This window comes from Aethalodelphis obliquidens, unplaced genomic scaffold (assembly GCF_003676395.1).
Source record: "Aethalodelphis obliquidens isolate GAN/ISIS:26980383/991018 unplaced genomic scaffold, ASM367639v1 scaffold20, whole genome shotgun sequence".
In the NCBI taxonomy this organism is placed as follows: domain Eukaryota; kingdom Metazoa; phylum Chordata; class Mammalia; order Artiodactyla; family Delphinidae; genus Aethalodelphis; species Aethalodelphis obliquidens.
The window spans coordinates 17,521,560-17,540,217 of record NW_020837964.1 but is presented as its reverse complement, the minus strand read 5'-3'; the positions used below and the strand labels follow the sequence as shown (position 1 = coordinate 17,540,217).

The 18,658-nt window shown below is 40.8% G+C and overlaps 1 protein-coding gene across 2 annotated transcripts in view; it reads left to right on the top strand.

Moving 5' to 3' along the window:
* UTP4 (UTP4 small subunit processome component) overlaps window positions 1-18,403 on the top strand; it is a 32,841-nt gene extending 14,438 nt beyond the window's left edge. The window contains exons 5-16 of one of the 2 annotated variants that reach the window (XM_027119467.1): window positions 38-249; window positions 5,380-5,551; window positions 5,663-5,754; window positions 7,351-7,447; window positions 8,227-8,291; window positions 9,423-9,545; window positions 9,941-10,097; window positions 11,992-12,098; window positions 13,116-13,211; window positions 15,537-15,722; window positions 17,210-17,320; window positions 18,200-18,403. In XM_027119467.1, the coding sequence (XP_026975268.1) occupies window positions 38-249; window positions 5,380-5,551; window positions 5,663-5,754; window positions 7,351-7,447; window positions 8,227-8,291; window positions 9,423-9,545; window positions 9,941-10,097; window positions 11,992-12,098; window positions 13,116-13,211; window positions 15,537-15,722; window positions 17,210-17,320; window positions 18,200-18,316 (1,535 nt within the window). In that variant the 3' untranslated portion in view covers window positions 18,317-18,403. The remainder of the gene's footprint in view (window positions 1-37; window positions 250-5,379; window positions 5,552-5,662; window positions 5,755-7,350; window positions 7,448-8,226; window positions 8,292-9,422; window positions 9,546-9,940; window positions 10,098-11,991; window positions 12,099-13,115; window positions 13,212-15,536; window positions 15,723-17,209; window positions 17,321-18,199) is intronic. The other variant, XM_027119466.1, reaches the window with a different exon arrangement.
* The last annotated feature ends 255 nt before the right edge of the window (window positions 18,404-18,658 follow it).

Below are 18,658 nucleotides of genomic sequence, written 5' to 3'. Positions count from 1 at the left end.
AGTGCCATTCACATGCGGGCTTTGCTTTCTTTTTCAGGAAGCGCTATTCATAAGATGCTTGTGGATAGGCAGTATATGGGTGTGTCTAAGCGGAAGTGTATCATATGGGGCGTGGCCTTCCTGTCTGATGGCACCGTCATAAGCGTGGACTCTGCTGGGAAGGTGCAGTTCTGGGACTCAGCTACCGGTACCCTTGTAAAGAATCATCTCATCGCAAATACTGACGTGCAGTCCATTGCCATATCTGATGTGAGTATAGTCCCTGTTTGAGCAGTTCCTGTACAACCTGGGGCATGAGTAGAGAAGGCCCTGTCAGTGGTGTGCCACAGACACTGTTCCCTAATCCTGAATGTTGTAGTGGAGGAAGATTGAGTTTAGGACAATGCATCTGAAAACCCACACAGTTTTCCTGAACACTTATTCTCCAACAGTTAGTTAGAGAATATTCTCTAAACGATTAGTTAGCAGAGAGGTTTTCTTCAGACACTCCCTGTCCCCAGTTAACCCCGTCTGATTGTAGATAGGGCACAAGTATTCTAGAAGAATCTTGAGAAGTTCTATTTCCTCTCTCTGCCTGACTGTTCTGCTTCCTATCTTGGAACATTAGAAGGTAATTTTATAGTGATTTCGACACTACTGATTTTTCTCCTGTTTGTATAGGAGTTAAAGCAGGTTTGTATTGAACATGTGTGCCTCTTGCCATCTTGTAACATGAATTCTTAATCAGAAACCTTTGGAGGGCTTCCCTGGTGGCACAGTGGTTGAGAGTCCGCCTGCCGATGCAGGGGACATGGGTTCGTGCCCCGGTCTGGGAAGATCCCACATGCCGCGGAGCGGCTGGGCCTGTGAGCCATGGCCGCTGAGCCTGCGCGTCCGGAGCCTGTGCTCCGCAACGGGAGAGGCCAACAGTGAGAGGCCCACGTACCGCAAAAAAAAAAAAAAAAAAAGAAACCTTTGGATATTTTAGCAATGAGGCACAGGAAGTGATTTTGAGGTTTGTTTTTTTTTTTAATGTTTATTGGAGTATAGTTGATTTACAATGTTGTGTTAGTTTCTGCTGTACAACAAAGTGAATCCGTTATACATACACATATATCCATTCTTTTTTATTCTTTTCCCATATAAGTCATTACAGAGTATTGAGTAGAGTTTCCTATGCTATACACTAGATCCTTATTAGTTATCTGTTTTATATATAGTAGTGTGTCTACGTCAATCCCAATCTCCCAATTTATCATCCCCACTCCCGCTTCTCTCCCCACCCCGTAACCATAAATTTGTTTTCTACATCTGTGACTTTGTTTCTGTTTTGTAAATAAGTTCATTTGTAACATTTTTTTAGATTCCACATGTAAGCGATATTATATGATATTTGTCTCTCTGTCTGAGCTTTGAGGTTTGTTGACTAGATCTTTTATCTTTACGTAATTAGTTTGAGTGTTGTTTTCTTACTTAAGTGTGTCTAGTGTAGAGATCACTCCTGCTTTCTTTTCTTGCCTATAAAATGTTCCTATCCCATTCCACAGTTTTTCCATGAGAACAATTTGTTAGTGCTAAAGCCCTATAAAACATGTAGATGTCACATATAAACTATAATAGAAGTCAAGGTTTAAGTGAGTGGAAGGAATTCTCCTTTTAAAATAGAGTTTTGATCCAAAATGGTTGTAATTATTAGATAGTAAGACTTAATTATTAAATTTAGTACTATTTAAAGTGTAATTATTTAAGGATTATGCACCTGTTCAAAGACCAGAGAAGATGTATATTTATTGCTATGGAACAATTTCCAGGATATATTGGTAAGGGGAAAAAGTAGAACAGTATTACAGTGTATAGTATAGTATATAATAGTGTAGTAAGGAAAGGTAGAGTAGATTTATATATTAGATATTTATATATGAGATATTCTAGGACTTCCTGGGTGGTCCAGTGGTTAAGACTCAGCACTTCCATTGCAGGGGATGTGGGTTCAATCCCTGGTCAGGGAACTAAGATCCTGCATGCTGTGTGGCATGGCTAAAAAAAAAGAGAAAAGAAAAGAAACAGATATTCTATGTGTATACAGTTTTGCTAGTATATACATAGAATATCTCTGGAAATATTGAAAATGCAAATAATGACAGTTTCTGGAAGAAAGTTTTTGGGGGGTAGGTGGAAGACAGGTGTAACTTGTACTGTGTACCACTTTATACTGTCTGATCTTCTACCTTGTGCCTATATTACTCTATTGCATTAAGTCTTAGATACAAATGATTGTAACATGTCATAATTTTGTTATCATGGGAAAGAAGAAATACTTTTATTAAACTATGACAGAGTGGTTTTTTAAATGTAAAATTCACATTTTATAAGCACATAATATAAGCTTTTATAATATAAACTGACACAATGCTTTTTTAAACATAAAATTTATATTTTACTTACTGAAGAGCTTCTTGAGACTTAAACAGAAAATTTCTGTTATATGACTCTTACGCATATATAAACAGGAAAGTATGTGTGAAATAAAATGATAAGGGTATTCCTAGAACTTCTTCACGTTCAGAGTTGGACTCTGAATCACTTGAACTCAGTTATTGGGGTCCATGTTTCTCACACATGCCTCCCAGCCATCCACAGTGTTGGTAGAAGATGATCCAATATAGTCCCAAGATTTTCTTTTAGGCTTTTGACAACTGTTCTGCAAGTTGTTTTTGTTTTGTTTTGTTTTATTATTATTTGGCTGTATCGGGTCTTAGTTGCTGCCTGTGGGATCTTCATCATGGTCTGCGGGATCTTTCCTTGAGGCGCGTGGGATCTTCCCTTGCAGCACACAGGCTCTTCATTGTGGCGTGCAGGCTTCTCTAGTTGCGGTGCGGGCTTCTCTCCAGTTGTGGCGCGTGGGCTTTGTTGCCCCACGGCATGTGAGATCTTAGTTCCCCAGCCAGGGATCAAACCGCGTCCCCTGCATTGGAAGGTGGATTCGTAACCACTGGGCCACGAGGGAAATCCGTATTCTGCAAGTTTTGACGTTCATTCTTTATCTGAAGATGTCACATAACACAGATTGACAGATATAAATATTTTGATATCAGAGATGTTAAGATGTGAGAAAATGTGTGCCTGAGAAGCAAGGGATTGTGGTACTTTTTTTTTTTTTTTTTCAATTGAAACGTGCAATTGTACAAATTCCAGTCCTCAAAAATGCTTATCACAAACTCTGGAGTTGGGCAGAGTTGGGTTTGAATCCCAGTCATACCACTTAATAGCTACGTGTCTTCCTTGGGCAAGGTACTTCTAAGTCTCAGTTTCTTCCTCTGTGAGAACAAGGAGGTTAGTAATACATGCTGCATGGCGTCTGAGGAAAGATTAAATGGGTTGTGCTTGTAAAGTGCTAAGTAGAGTGTCTGGCACAGCGAGTGTGCTATTGCCATTTTCACATCTCTTTTGACACCAGTCCTAATTTCAAGGCTTTTCTCCATACTCTCTTGCCAGAACAGATGGTTATATTTAGATTTCTTTTCAGTGGTTTCTCATTGACTAAAGAGTGAATTGTGGCAAACACCCAGTCCTTTGATCTTCTTAGAAGCCTTTCACCTCCATCAAGTAGGCAAGTACTGATTCCTTTAGGGAGTTGTAGGGAACATTTGCCTTCATTTAGAGGTCAGTCCTGAGATTTTGTGTTCCCTGTGAAGCAGTCACTCTTTGATTAAGTTAGTGTGTGTGTGCGCATGTGTGTGCATGTGTGTGTGCGCGCGCGTGCGTGCACTTGCGCACCCCCCAGGTCTGTTTTTCCCTTGCTTCATTCCTGTTGCACCCCAAGAGAGCCCTTTTCTTTTGTTTGCTTTTCAGTTCTTTTATGATTCCACCTCAGGGAAAGAGAATGTGGAGTGAGAGGCCTCCCTTCCCAGTTCTTCTCCATAGGTAGTACTTTGAGCAAACAGCCACTTGAACTGTTTAGTGGAGGTGATGGAGAGAGCGAGTGAATTCCTAAGCAGCTCAGTATTTCCACTTTTGCCTTAGGCTAATGGTTTTCAAATAGTATCCTTAGAGGAGGTGAGGGAGAGGCCTGTGCCCGGAGCAAAGGCTTTGGCGCCGATACACGTCTGTAAACTAACAGACAGGTAAACTCCTGAAGTTCGTTTCCTTATCTGTGTAAAGGGCTATTAAATGATGATTGGGGGGAAAAAGGGTAAAATCATAATTCATCCAAACATGAAATGGAAGTATGTCAGAGATTTTCTGTAACTCATTAACTAATGAGGGAACCAGTAAGTTACAAGCAGTTCTAAGGGAGAAATCAAAAAACACAGTTATGTAAGGCCATCAGGAATGCTGAAATGATTTACAAATTGTTGCAGGACTCAGTGTCCACAGGACAATCATCAGCTGCATTCTACCGAGCAAAATTCTTTTGCATCTCTATGCAAGAGAATCTTTTGCATCACTCTCAGTTTTTTTTACAATCTATGGAGTTGTAAAGTAGCTCTAGGACAATCAGAGGGCTCACCAGCCAAGGACACCAGTACTTGTTGTGCTCATTTCAGTCTTTTATAATTTCTCCTGATAGGACAGATGATACTTAACCTTGCAGGTTATTGAAGGATTAGAGATGATATGACATACAACGTTCCTAGCACAGTCAGTGTGTAGTTGATGGCAGCTACATGCTCACATGTGTGCAGACATCTCACTTTTCTTGACTTCTCACCTACTCTTTACACCGTTTGATTGGTTATCTACTGATCCAGGTTTTTGATTTTTCTCAGTACCCTATCAAGCCTCCTGTTTTGCTTTCTTACTCAAAGTTATGTGCATTTTTAAAAATGAGTTAAAATGAAAATGGTTTTGAGATTATAGAGGAATTTTAAAAAGTAGTTGTAGACACAGTAAGACCTTTTAAAACTAACAGAAATCCTCGTGCTCAACATGCTGACAAGAGAGAGCCTTAAACTGGGGACCAGGGAACCTGCATCTTTGTGATATTGATCAGGCCACTTCCCCTCCTCAGCCCACCCTCTCTTCATCTCTAAAAAGAGGACAGTGAATTTTAGGGTTTTCTAAGCTTCAGTCTTTTGACTGCCAGTTTTGCGACCCCTCCCCTTTCCCCAATATTGTTGGTATTCTAATGAGGTCGGGTTTGCATTATATGAAAGCACGCTAACAGTTTGAAGTACTTACTGTTAATTTTGTCCGTAGGGGGCGCTTTGTTACCTATGCGCGAACTTGCTCCCCTGATGGAATTGTTAGCTTCTGGAGGAAAAAGACCCCTGCAACCTCCCTTCAATTCTGGGCATAGGTTTTCCCCCTAAGCTGCCCAGACAGAAAACCTCGGGGAATATTTTAAAAACTGGGCCCTGTTTTGCTCAAATGTACCTCCCTAATGATTTACTTTCTCAGCAAGAAGACAGTTTCGTGGTGGGCACAGCCGAGGGGACAGTGTTCCATTTTCAGCTGGTCTCTGTGACTTCCAACAGCAGTGAGAAGCAGTGGGTGCGGACAAAGCCATTTCAGCATCACACTCATGACGTGCGAGCCGTGGCCCACAGCCCCATAGCACTGATATCTGGAGGTGGGTTTCAGTCTTGGCCGGGACTGCTTCATTACTTTGCCCAGCTGTGGTTATTTTCATGTGGGACTTTTTCTAATTCCAATATTTTTTCTCCTCTCCCTCCCGCTCCAGGCACAGACACCCACTTAGTCATTCGTCCTCTCATGGAGAAGGTGGAGGTAAAGAATTATGATGCTGCTCTCCGAAAAATCACTTTTCCCCATGTAAGTATCATCCTCTAATGCCCACCATGCCCTCATCTCCCGGTCTGCCTGTCCCATAAGACAGCACAGCTCACTCTTCTTTGGCAGATCTGTTGGCCTTCTGTAGTTACCTTCTTCTTCTTTCTTCCTTTTCTTTCTAAGGCAATCCTCTGGCAAAGATGTTTACAGGGGCCAAGAGATTTACAGCAGCATTCGTAGTTCAGTTTCTGGGGAAATCATTCCCTTTTCCCAGTAGGTGTGGTTTATGGGGATTTTGTTTGTTATTAATTTTTTAAAATAAATTTATTTATTTTATTTATTTTTGGCTGCATTGGGTCTTCGTTGCTGTGCACGGGCTTTCTCTAGTTGTGGCGAGCAGGGGCTACTCTTCGTTGCGGTGCGCGGGCTTCTCATTGTGATGGCTTCTCTTGTCCCAGAGCATGGGCTCCAGGTGCATGGGCTTCAGTAGTTGTGGCACGCGGGCTCAGTAGTTGTGGCTCATGGGCTCTAGAGCACAGGCTCAGTAGTTGTGGCACATGGGCTTAGTTGCTCCGCGGCATGTGGAATCCTCCTGGACCAGGGCTCGAACCCGTGTCCCCTGCATTGGCAGGCAGATTCTCAACCACTGTACCACCAGGGAAGCCCAAGGCTGGACTTTTTATTATTCTGGGTGGGAGCAGGAGAATCCAGGCTTCCAGTGTTCCTTTCTAGGTAAATCAGTCATCTTTCCAGGCTAGAAACTCTTCTTCCCACTACCTACTTCTACATTCCATTCAACCAGTAAACCTTACTGAGTCTACCTCCTCGTTCTCTCTTGAATCTAGCCATTTCTCTTTGTCTACACTGCCATTAACCTAGTTTGGGTCAGGGTCGTTTCTCCTCTGGATTTCTTTACAGTAGTTTGTTAACAATCTCCTTTTATTTAGATTTGTGTCATTCTGGCCTGTTCTCCATTGATGCGTTCAAAAAGCAACTTTGTTCATCCCTCCATGCTTAAATGCCTTTGTTGATCATTGTTGTCCTCAGCGTAAAGACCTAATTCCTTAGCATGGCTTATGAAACCTGTCTTGATCCGGAGAAGACAGCCTCTTCCCTCACCTCTGTTCTCACGCACTTACATTACCCCCACCGCCATCTGCACTCAGTCTGGCAGTTCTGAAAGACTCCTTTTTATTCCCTCTCATTCTCTCTTCCCTTTGAGCTATTTCTTGTGCCACCCTCTGCTTGGAACGTCCTGCCCTACCTTCTTTGCCTGAGTACTCTTTACCAGTGAGCCTCATCTGGGCTCCTGTCTTTACTGTCATGAGGCCTTTCTACTTTTTTTCATTACATACTGTGCTTAGCCATGTTAAAATTCTTTGCACACTTAATGTAATTGCCTGTTTAATTTTATGTCAACCCTTTAAACTGTAAGCTTGAGAGCAGTAGCTAGGTTTTTATTTACCACTATGCTTTTAGATCCTAGGACAGTGCCTGGCGAATGGTAGTACTTAGGAAATATTTATCAAGTAAATGGATTTTAACGGTAAAAAATGTTCTGAGGTGTTGCTGCTGTATCCAGTACTGAGGCAATAGATGACTCCGGCTTGTTTATGTGTTTTTGATTCTTGGATACAGCGACGTCTCGTTTCCTGTGCAAAAAAGAAGCAGCTTCTCCTCTTCCAGTTTGCTCATCACTTGGAACTTTGGCGACTGGGATCCACAGTTGCAACAGGTAAGATGGAAGAAAGTTTTTTTCCAATAAGAAAACTGGAGGTAGAAGCCAGAAATGGCAGTTGAAATTCTGCTTGTGGAAAAATGGAAGTAGGTTTGTCTGTGTCCTTTTGAACTTATGGTTTCCCACCCACTAGATAGAGCAGAGGAGTTCCTCAGAGTGTTAAAATTGTTAGCAGGACACTGAATCATCAGTGAAAAGTTTTCGGTTCAGTATGGTGCACTGCAGGATATAGTGGTCCTGAGGGTAGTGGAATCAAAGTTCTCCCTGGTTAGACTGGGATCAAAACAGGCTGTTGAAAAATGACAAGTTTTAATGTGGGGTCGTGACGGGCCTGCATGAAAAAGAAGGTTGTGCAGATCTTACCAGGGCGACAGCCTCATGGCCTTAAGCATGACATACCTGTTCGGGTCCTGTTGTTTTACAGTAGGTTAGAGGCTTTTGCTTTAGGCTCCAAAATGAACAAATGAAGTTGAAGTCGAGGCCACACAAACTTCACTTCCATCCACCTGCATGCCTGGCTGTGGGGAGTGGCTTCAGAGAAATAGGGGTGTGCCCTAGGCCGTATGCAGGGCACCCAAGTAGAAGCTAAGAAAGTGCTCACTGCTTTCCTCTTCGTATACATACCCCCAGAAAACTGTAAGCTTACTACATCAGACGTTTTTCTGATTTCCTAGTGATAGAGATTTCTTTCTACCCAGGAATGACTTTTTAGTAGAAAAAATGTATGAATAACCTTTCTTTGGGAAGAAAAATGTCAGGGATATTTCTTGTTCCAGGAAAGAATGGGGATACACTTCCACTCTCTAAAAATGCAGATCACTTACTTCACCTCAAGACAAAGGTAAAGAAATTTAACTGTTCAGACTCTGAAATCCAGAACATTTTTCTCATTCTGAATTTTGAGGGTTTCTTAGTTGACATCATAAACTGTTTCAAATCTAAAATTATTTGAATGAAGTACTATGTCAAAAGAGCTGGGTTTCCTATGATTGTAAGTCAGGCATTCAGAATTTATTGGATGAATGAATACAAGAAATTCGTTTTTCTTCTTTTGGTATTATTATGAAAATAACATGCATAGTTTTTAAAAATTCAAATAATGCAAAAGAGGATGCAATGAAAAATGAACCTCTTTCTTACCCCCACCCCGCCAGAGATGATCACTGCCAGTGGTTTCTTATATATTCTTCCAGAAAAAATTTTCACCCATGCGTGCATGTGTATACATCCTTTCTTTCTCCAATAATGGGACTATACTATACAAACAGCTTTGTCTTCCTTTTTAAAAATCTTTATTTTAATTGCACAAATAATTTGTGAATACAGTCTCACTATGAAGAATTCAAACAATATTGATAATTTATACCCTTGCCCAGCTCTTTAATACTAGTCCCCTCTCCTGCAATAATTACTGTTAATTGATTAGCTGTATACCCTTCTAGATCTTTTTCTGTGTGTGAGAATATGTATGTGTGTATACATACATACTTACATACACTCAGATGTTTTTTGAGTTTTTTGAATTACATAAATGTTACACTAAACTTTTGCGGTGTTACGCAAATTTTTTCACTTAATATTTCTTACAGGTCTTTAAAGCAGGTTGTCATTGACCAAAACAGAAAATCAGTCCCCAAGTCACTGAGCCTCCAAAGCTTCACTGCATTAAATGCCTCCCTGCTCAGGTTTCTAAAGTTAGGGTTTATTATGAAGCTACCCATGAAGTATGCGAAGGGCTGAGATAAACTCGTAGTATTCAGAGACCTCTGTTCTGGGTTTTGGAAATCAAAGCCACACCACTTAGATGTTCTACCTTTGAAATAATCATAGTGACACATAGCATATGAGTGTCAGGATTATGTGTCGGTATTTGTGGATACATTCAGAGTGGCAGTAGCTTGAGGATTCATGCTATAGTGAACCTTGTATGAAGTTTTACTTGACTATTTATCCTGCTTCCTAATGTTACCAGGGTCCTGAGAACATTATCTGCAGCTGTATCTCCCCATGTGGAAGTTGGATAGCCTATTCTACAGCTTCTCGGTTTTTTCTCTATCGTTTGAATTATGAACATGACAACATAAACCTCCAAAGGGTAAGGGATAACCCCAAGTCTGGTTGAATAAGAAGAAACCTTATAAGTGGGTGATTTTTGTGTGAAGTGGAAACATCCTGGATATGAATCCTTGTTCCGTGAAAAGCTATTTTGAGAAACCTGTTATAAAACAGTCTCTTATTGCCATTTAAAATTATGTTTTTGGAGGATAGGGAAATGCCAGAAAGTGGCAGTAAATGTTAGGCTTTTGAGGAGATGACAAGGGGGCTGGATAGGTTACAGTAGGCACGTCTGTGTTCCAGGCCCTTGGTTGATTGGCTTCCTTGGAGACAGGAAGCATTCATATGATTTAAGCCTAACTGTGATTATTTTTGATGGGCTGTAGGTCTAACTTCTCTCTGTCTCTCTGATTTTTTGTTACTCGTTCCCCCAAGGTTTCCAAAATGCCAGTGTTCCTTCGCTCCGCCCTTCAGATTTTGTTTTCTGAGGATTCAACGAAGCTCTTTGTGGCATCAAATCAAGGGTCTGTGCATGTCATTCGGCTGCTGGAGGGAAGCTTCAAGCACCTGCATACTTTTCAGCCTCAGTCAGGTGAGAAGTTGGTAATTGGCCGTGGGAGAGAGTTATCAGTCTCGATGTTCCTTTTTTTCCATTTAAACCTCAATTGTTGGGGGTTCACTAATGATCTTCTCTGCCCTGCAAAAATTACACATTCACTCACATGTTTGCGATTTAAAGTAGAGGAGATACCTGGCAAGTGAAAGTGCTCGATGCAATCTGAAGTCTTGCTCACACCTACTCTTTTCTCACTGGGTTTTTGATTCCTTATTTGGGGCCAGAGAAGTTTCATCACCCTTCTTGGAGTTTTGCTAACAGAGCAAGAAGAAAGTTAAAATCATCTGTAATCCTGACACCCAGAAATAACTACCATTATTATTTTATGTATTTCCAGTAGGTGCTGGTTATGTAGGTATTTTATGGACATGTTAATCTTTTCTGTTGTTTGTTTTTATAATGATGAGCTTATACATACAGTTTCATTACCTGTCCTAATGCTTATAACCACTTTTCCATATGTTTTGAGAACATGAGTATGCATGAATGAGTGACTGTGTATAGATAACAACTGGTGAGTTAACTACTAAGGACTTAGTACCCAATACTTCCCACGGGCCTTTTTCCTTCTCCCTTTTTCTGGCTTGTAGTGACTTCACTGTTATTTAGACTTCATCAGCCTGGAAAATCAACTTTTTAAAATCAACTTAAACTCTCACTGTTCATAAGCTGCCCCAGAAGCAAACAGGAAAAGAAACATACAAATTAGGAGTCAGATGAAGTAAACTGAGAGTATTTATTGAGTACCTGTATATAGTTTTATTATAAAACTTAGATTCTTTACCTTGCATTTAGCACTCCTTTAAAATTGGGCTCTGCATTATGTATATAACTTTATTTCTTCCTCCTATCTCATCTCACTTCCCCTTCTAGTCAGGCTGGTTTCTTCATAGCCCTCAAACCTGTGTATTCCTGTCCTTGTCACTTAGGTCACACTGTTCTCCATCCTTTTCTACCCACCTCGCTCATCCTTTAGCATCTGGTTTATGTCTAGTTATAAAGCTTTTTCATTGTTTGGGGTTGTTACATGCAGCACTTACTTTGGCATATAGCATCACTGTCTGATTTTTATCCCACATGGGTCTTCATGATGCCAGATTGGTTTAAAATTCTTTAACGACAAAGATGGCTCATATGTGCCCATGCTCCCTTAGTGCTAAATATACAGCTGGTAAATTAAAGATATGCCTCGGGACTTCCCTGGTGGTGCAGTGGTTAAGAATCCACTTGCCAGTGCAGAGGACACAGGTTCGATCCCTGGTCCAGGAAGATCCCACGTGCCACGGAGCAACTAAGCCCGTATGCTACAACTACTGAGCCTGCAAGCCATAACTACTGAAGCCCGCTCACCTAGAGCCCGTGCTCCGCAACAAGAGAAGCCACCGCAGTGAGAAGCCCGCGTACCGCAACGAAGAGTAGCCCCTGCTCGCCACAACTAGAGAAAGCCCGTGCACAGCAACGAAGACCCAACACAGACCAAAAAAAAAAAAAAAAAAAAAAAAAAAGATAAGCCTCAAGCCTATTTGCTGTTTGTAACTTTGTTTAAAAAACACCTGATAGGAAAGGAGTTTGAAACAATTAAGGTATAGATTTTGGTGGTAGCTCTTACCCTGATTCTCTGTTCTCCTGGTAGTTCTGAGCAAGTGCTGCTTTCTGGTTTATCTCTCTGGCTCCTCTTTCCATGAAGGATGGCTAATTAAATTAAAATAGTAGAGTAGCATCTAGAACTTATCTGCAAAGCTATCTAGAAATTGTCCTATGAGTAATTTAAAACCAGGGCTCTTACTGGCTTTTGCCATCATTTTTAGGGCAGGGCTGGCTGACTGTGGACACTGAATTCAGAGGCTTAACTATGGTTTTGTCCTTACAGGGACAGTGGAGTCCATGTGTCTTTTGGCAGTCAGTCCAGATGGAAATTGGCTAGCTGCATCAGGTACCAGTGCTGGAGTCCATGTGTACAACGTGAAACAACTAAAGGTGAGCATGAGGTTTAGTAGCAGAAAACAGGAGGAAGTTAGCTCTGCAGTTATAAGACTTAAGGCTAAGGCACATTGATATGACTTGGAAAATCGCTGGACTTCTTTTTAACCAAAAATTTTTCCTGTTTCACTTGTTTGGAACCCAAAAGCTATAATCTAACATTAAAATCAGTCAGTGGGAACAGTGAAACCACTCATGCACAGAAGTTTGAAATTAAGGATTTATGAGTAATGAATCTACCTCCAGATTATGTCTGTATTTTGAGGAGGAAAATTCTGATTTACCCAGATGAATAGATGCAGATAGTAACAATTTCCTTTAATAGGTTGCCTTGTAATCTCAAGGTATTTTAAAATTAAACAGAACTAGTAATAGCAGGAAAGCATTTTTCACTAATTAGTGATGATATTGCCATTCACAGATTGAATCGCTAATGTTCCCTTACAAGTTGTCATCGTCATCTAAAAGTCAGATAAGAACTACAAAAAACTTACAATAAGCATTAAAAGTTTAGAGAACGATATCAAACTGCAGCATTTAATGGGTTTACCTGTTACTGCATGACTTAATCTTTACTGCACTGTGGCAAAAGCATGTACTGCTCTGAGCCTTGCCTGGCATTTAAAGGTGTTCCTGTGTACTAGTGCACATGCCTTGTGATTGAACATAAATTTCCATGCCTAGGCATTTATTTCTTTTAAATCCAGTGTAGAGCTGTAGGTTCCCTGTTCAATGACATGTTTATGAGCAATTCATACAAATGTAGAGACAGCAGGGAAAGCTTTTTTCTGAGATTCTCTGTGAATGCTGTTAGTTTTGTTGGCAGTTAAACTTGCATTTTTTAAAAAATGCAGTTATTGTTTGGGGAAATGCCTGACGTTTACGGAACTTCCATAGAATAGAACTTTTTGAATTCCAAAGAGCATTATTTTAAAACTACTGACCTAGACCATCCAGTCTTTCCTGAGGGAAGGAATCCTATTTTAGTTTTCTGTTTCTGTTATTTATTCCCAGCTTCACTGCACAGTGCCTGCTTACAATTTCCCTGTGACTGCTCTGGCCATCGCCCCCAATACCAACAACCTTGTCATTGCTCATTCTGACCAGCAGGTAAGAGATCCCAGTCCTTCCTAATTCCCTCCAAATGGATAGTAACTTGGAAGCTGAGATAACGACAATTTTGGAGGAGCTTTTCTTTGACAGTACTGGACAATATAAAGGTAGTTTTCTCTTATGTGTAGTAAAGCTTCCATGTATGGCCTGATCATAGGCCAGTAACATCCATTGGCTTGATGGGTCACAATGGAATGGTGAAACACTGAGATTCTAGAATAAAGAGGTATGAGAAGGAGGAAGAATTTTCAAGGGCTCGTTTTACTGATTGTTTTTAGGCTAGGATGAAATGGACTCAGGTGTTAGAGTGGATATGGGAGAACAATGAAATATCAGAAAGGGAATGTAAACAAACTATCCCCTTTAAAATCGCATCAAAAAAATAAAGTACTTAGGAATATGACTCACCAAGGCTTATATGCTGAGAACTATAAGACATTAATAAAGGAAATTGCAGATGATTCAAAGAAATGGAAAGCTATCCCCTGCTCTTGGATTGGGAGAATTAATATTGTTAAAATGGCCATACTACCCAAAGCAATCTATAGATTTAATGCGATCCCTATCAAATTACCTGTGACATTTTTCACAGAACTAGAACAAATAATCCTAAAATTTATATGGAATCATAAAAGACCCAGAATTGGGGCTTCCCTGGTGGTACAGTGGTTGAGAATCCGCCTGCCAGTGCAGGGGACATGGGTTTGATCCCTGGTCCGGGAAGATCCCACATGGCGCAGAGCAACTAAGCCCGTGCACCATAACTACTGAGCCCGTGTGACACAACTACTGAAGCCTACTCGTCTAGAGCCCATGCTCCACAATGAGAAGCCCCCTCAATGAGAAGCCCGCGCACTGCAACAAAGAGTAGCCCCCTCTCACCACAACTAGAGAAAGCCCATGCGCAACAGCGAAGACCCAACACAGCCAACAATAAATAAAATAAATAAATTTATTTTTAAAAAATAAATAAAAATTAAAAAAATAAAAGACCCAGAATTGCCAAAGCAAGCCTGAGGAAAAAGAACAAAGCAGGAGGCATAACCCTCCCAGACTTCAGACAATACTACAAAGCTACAGTAATCAAAACAGGATGGTATTGGCACAAAAACAGACATGTGGATCAATGGAACAGACTAGAGAGCCCAGAAATAAACCTACACACCTATGATCAGTTAATCTTCAACAAAGGAGCCAAGAATATACAATGGGCAAAATTAGTTCTTTGTCTGCCACTTTTCCATACCAAGTTGTAAGGAGAATATAATTGTAAGAAGATCTTTAAAATATCTGAGCTACAGAACATATTATGTATGAACTTGTCAATACTTATATATCCTCATCTGTAAAATGGGCTTGATAATACCTTCCTCACCAAGCTATTGTAAAGATTAAATGTGATCCAAGAAGCACATTTAAATAGACCACTAGGCAGATGATGCTTGCTACTTTGATTAGCAGTTTTTACACTCACACCTGCACACACATACACATTATATCCAGAAAATGAAATCTCTCATTTAAGTTCTTCTGTCATTAAAACTAGCGGGAAATTTTTTGGTACCTGTTTAATTAACAGAGATTGAGTTAATAATACACAGTGCGGCTATGGAAACAGCACTTCATATATTGCATAAATTGCATAAATTGCATAATATTGCATAAATAAATACTGCTTTAGAGGACATTTTGAAGATATCTAAAAAAAAACTTAAATCCACATAATCTTTGATTCAGAAGTTCCAATTCTAGAAGTTCTTCCCATAGGTATATGCTTTTAGTTGTGCAAAAAGACATTGATTCAGAGATAATCATTATAACTTTATGTCTAGTAGCCAAAGATTGCAAATACCTAAATGCTCATTAAGCAGACTAGGTAAATAAATCCTGGTACATCCAAGAAGTGAGTAGATTATTACATGTTCTTCAAAAGGGGCATGAGTGATGTGTGTATACATTGATATGGGTCAGTCTCCATGGTATAATGCTAATGAAAAATGCAACATACGGAATAGTGTGTACTGTATGCATAAAATATCTCTGAAAAGATATAAACAAGAAACAGGCTGCTTTTGTCTTGGGGAAAAGAGATGTTACGATTGCAAGTGGTTTTCCACTATAAACCTTTCTGTGCTGTTTGAATTGTTTATTGTTCTGTAATTTACCTTAAAATTTTTTTATTTAAAAAAAAAGTAGTGAAAATGCATATTGCTGAATATGATACAGCCAAGGTTTGTATAGATATTTTCTGGTTCAGCCTGACCCTTCTTTGGTCTTTCTGGGTACCTGCCTGCACTTGCTCTGTGTCATATCCTTCCTCAGGTATTTGAGTACAGCATTCCAGACAAACAGTATACACAATGGAGCCGGACCATCCAGAAGCAGGGGTTTCATCATCTTTGGCTCCAAAGGGATACTCCCATCACACATATCAGTTTTCATCCCAAGAGACCAATGCACATCCTTCTTCATGATGCGTACATGTTCTGCATCATCGACAAGTCGTTGGTGAGTTCTTCACCACTACCACCTGTGCTGTCCCTGGTTCTATTTACTTAGGAGTCTTTCCATTCTAAAAGCAAAAGAGGACAATAAATTAGAGGAAGGAGAATCAGAATAAAGGTTGCTAGTACATTCTTTGGAGGAGAGGAGCTTTTGTTTTGCAGATTTCCTCATTTTCCTACCCAGTCTCATGAGGCTCCCAGGGAAGGGGCAGCCCCTTGTGTATTGGTTTTTGCTGATTTGACTATTTCTCTGCTTTGTCTCTCAGCACATAAACTTAAATAGGAAAGAGATTAGGCCCGTATTCGGAAAGTGACCATGATCAGGGAATACCATTGGTTTGGCTAAATCACTTCCACCTTTGCACCCTGGGATGACTGACATGATTTCATTAAAGGAGATACAGGCTGGGGTTTTGACCACTTGTGCCCCTTGGCTGAATATACTGAAACACTATCTGCAGGCTTGAGGGATTGGTCTTAGTGTTTTGAAAAATGACCAGTTAGGAAAATTCCATTCTTCATGGCTGTTGATTTAGGTGGGATGTGAGCATTCTTTTCCGTTCTAGAGTCCAGCCTCTGCCAGCTGCAGTTTTGATTCACCCCAAATTTCGTGTTTTTTTCTGGGCAGGCACTTCCTTTCCTAGGAGCAGTGTGAGCTATGGCCATGCCTATAATGCACTTTGGGCTTAGATTACAGCCAATACAGTGTTTTGGTGTATCTGTGAAGGTGGGCGTAGGAGGAACACGGGGAAAGCAGCAGATGGCTCTAAAGGAGGTGTGCATGGTGATGTGTCACTGGAACTCATCTCATGGGCCCTGTGTCCTCTGGGTGTGGGAAGCAGAGCTGGCTGACAAGTGCCTTCTGTGAGATGAGTGATAAAGGAAGGGCCCCTCCCATTCATTTGCCTCTTTATAACTCAGCCTAGATCAGCCCATATTTTTCCCCAGGAGTTGGTGATAAGTCCATCACTTCCTCATGCAGGGCAGAGCTATTTCCCAAGGAAGTCAGAGATAAAATTAAAATATCACTTGCTTGGCTAGAGGCTGTCTCTCGAGGTGTCAGTGACATCAGTGGGGGTGGTTTGTGTTGCAGTTTTGCCTGCGGAGAATTTCAGCCACTTGGCCGGTCTATGACCTGGTTGGGAGAGAGCCTAGAAAGCAGAGCCTTCATGGGCTGAGCTCCTACACATGCCAGTTTTTGTGTGTCTCACAAAGTGTTACTGACGAGACTGGCCAGAAGCCCTGGCTGGGCCCTTCAATCTTGCTGGCGTAGAGTACCAAGCTCTCTTTGCCACATACCCCCACAGTAGAGTACAGTAGAGCTGCAGGAGTGGCTCCAGCTTTCTTCCTGAAGTAAGAAGAGTCAGGGAGGTTGTAAGTGTATAACATGACAGAAGATTGTATTCCCCCCAAAAATCACTATTATCCTTTGGTCTGTAGAGACCCAATAAAAAAAATAATGATTTAAACAACACATTTTTGTCTTTTTAGCCTCTTCCAAATGACAAAACCTTACTCTACAATCCACTGCCTCCCACAAATGAATCAGATATCCTCAGGAGGCGCACAGCTCATGCCTTTAAAATTTCTAAGAAATATAAGGTAATACATTTTGCGTTACGTTCTGGGTGGTTGGTTCCTTGTGATATTATCAAAATGTAATAAGTCCCACAATGGACAAGAGTGCCTTCATTTTACATGCAGAGAACCTGGTTTTGGGAAACCAGTGACCTTTCTGAGACTGCCTGTCCCTTAGGTTTGTAGTTCATTGTTCTCGCCTCAGTAGATTAGAGGCAGGCATATCATCCTTCACCAAAATGAAATACATGGGTAGTGAGAAATGATGGTGCATCTCAGTTGGGGTCTTTGTGTTAAAGCTGGCTTTTAAATTTGAGTTCCAGTGGAGAATGTTCCACAAGATAAATTTTGAGCAAATGGAAGTCATTGAATTTATTAGATGTTCCTTTCTGGGCTCGGCTTTTCACTGTACTAGAACAGATATCCATTGAGCTTATGGTACTACAGCTATTTGTGCCAACTCACAAGTTCCATATTCATGCTTCTCAGATCAGAGTTCCTTGGGCACCCTGGAACATTTTCTTGGGGGTCTGCAGAATTTTTTTAAGTGGGGGGGTGTTGTAAATGATTCAAGTATGATTAACTTCTTGATGTATTTGTAACTCGCCATTTGTCAAGAATTTAGGCTCCAGAGCCCTCTGTTAACATTGATTCCTAAGAAATTTGATAATCGCAGATTTTCCATACAGAGAAACATGAAAAATCTTGCTGAAATCTTAAATGATGGAATTCAGTTATAAAAGCTCCCAACTTTTTCAGTCTTTTAAGTCCTGTGGCAGGAAGGATTGTCAGAGATTTACACCCCTCCAGCTTGAACGAGGCTAACATTTTAGCCCTAGTTAGTCGATTCAGGACTAGCCCCAGAACCTAACTCCTGGTGGAATCATTACCATCTCTCTACAGCCTCTGCTCTTCATGGATCTTTTGGATGAAAGAACACTAGTGGCGGTAGAACGGCCTCTGGATGACATCATCGCTCAGCTGCCACCACCCATCAAAAAGAAGAAATTTGGGACCTAAAACAGGGCACTGTCTGTGTCCTTTCTTGAACTGTCTAACCTGTTTTCACAAATCATGATAATAAAACAAAGTTATTCTTTAGGACTAGTCATTATGAATGTTATTTTCTAAAATGCTGGACAGGAATTTCCCTTCATTGACTGAAACCGAACAGAAACTCCAAGGTATTGTAGTTGAGATAGTGTTCCAATTAGCTACAAAGTCATCCAACTTGTTTAGGTCCTGTTTGTTCTTTAGACCACACTCTCAGGGGAAAAAGGCAATAGTTACCTCCTATCCCCTAACACATGCTTGACGCTTCAGAGAGCTGATGACCTTCATTGTCTGCCAGCCTCCAGCCTG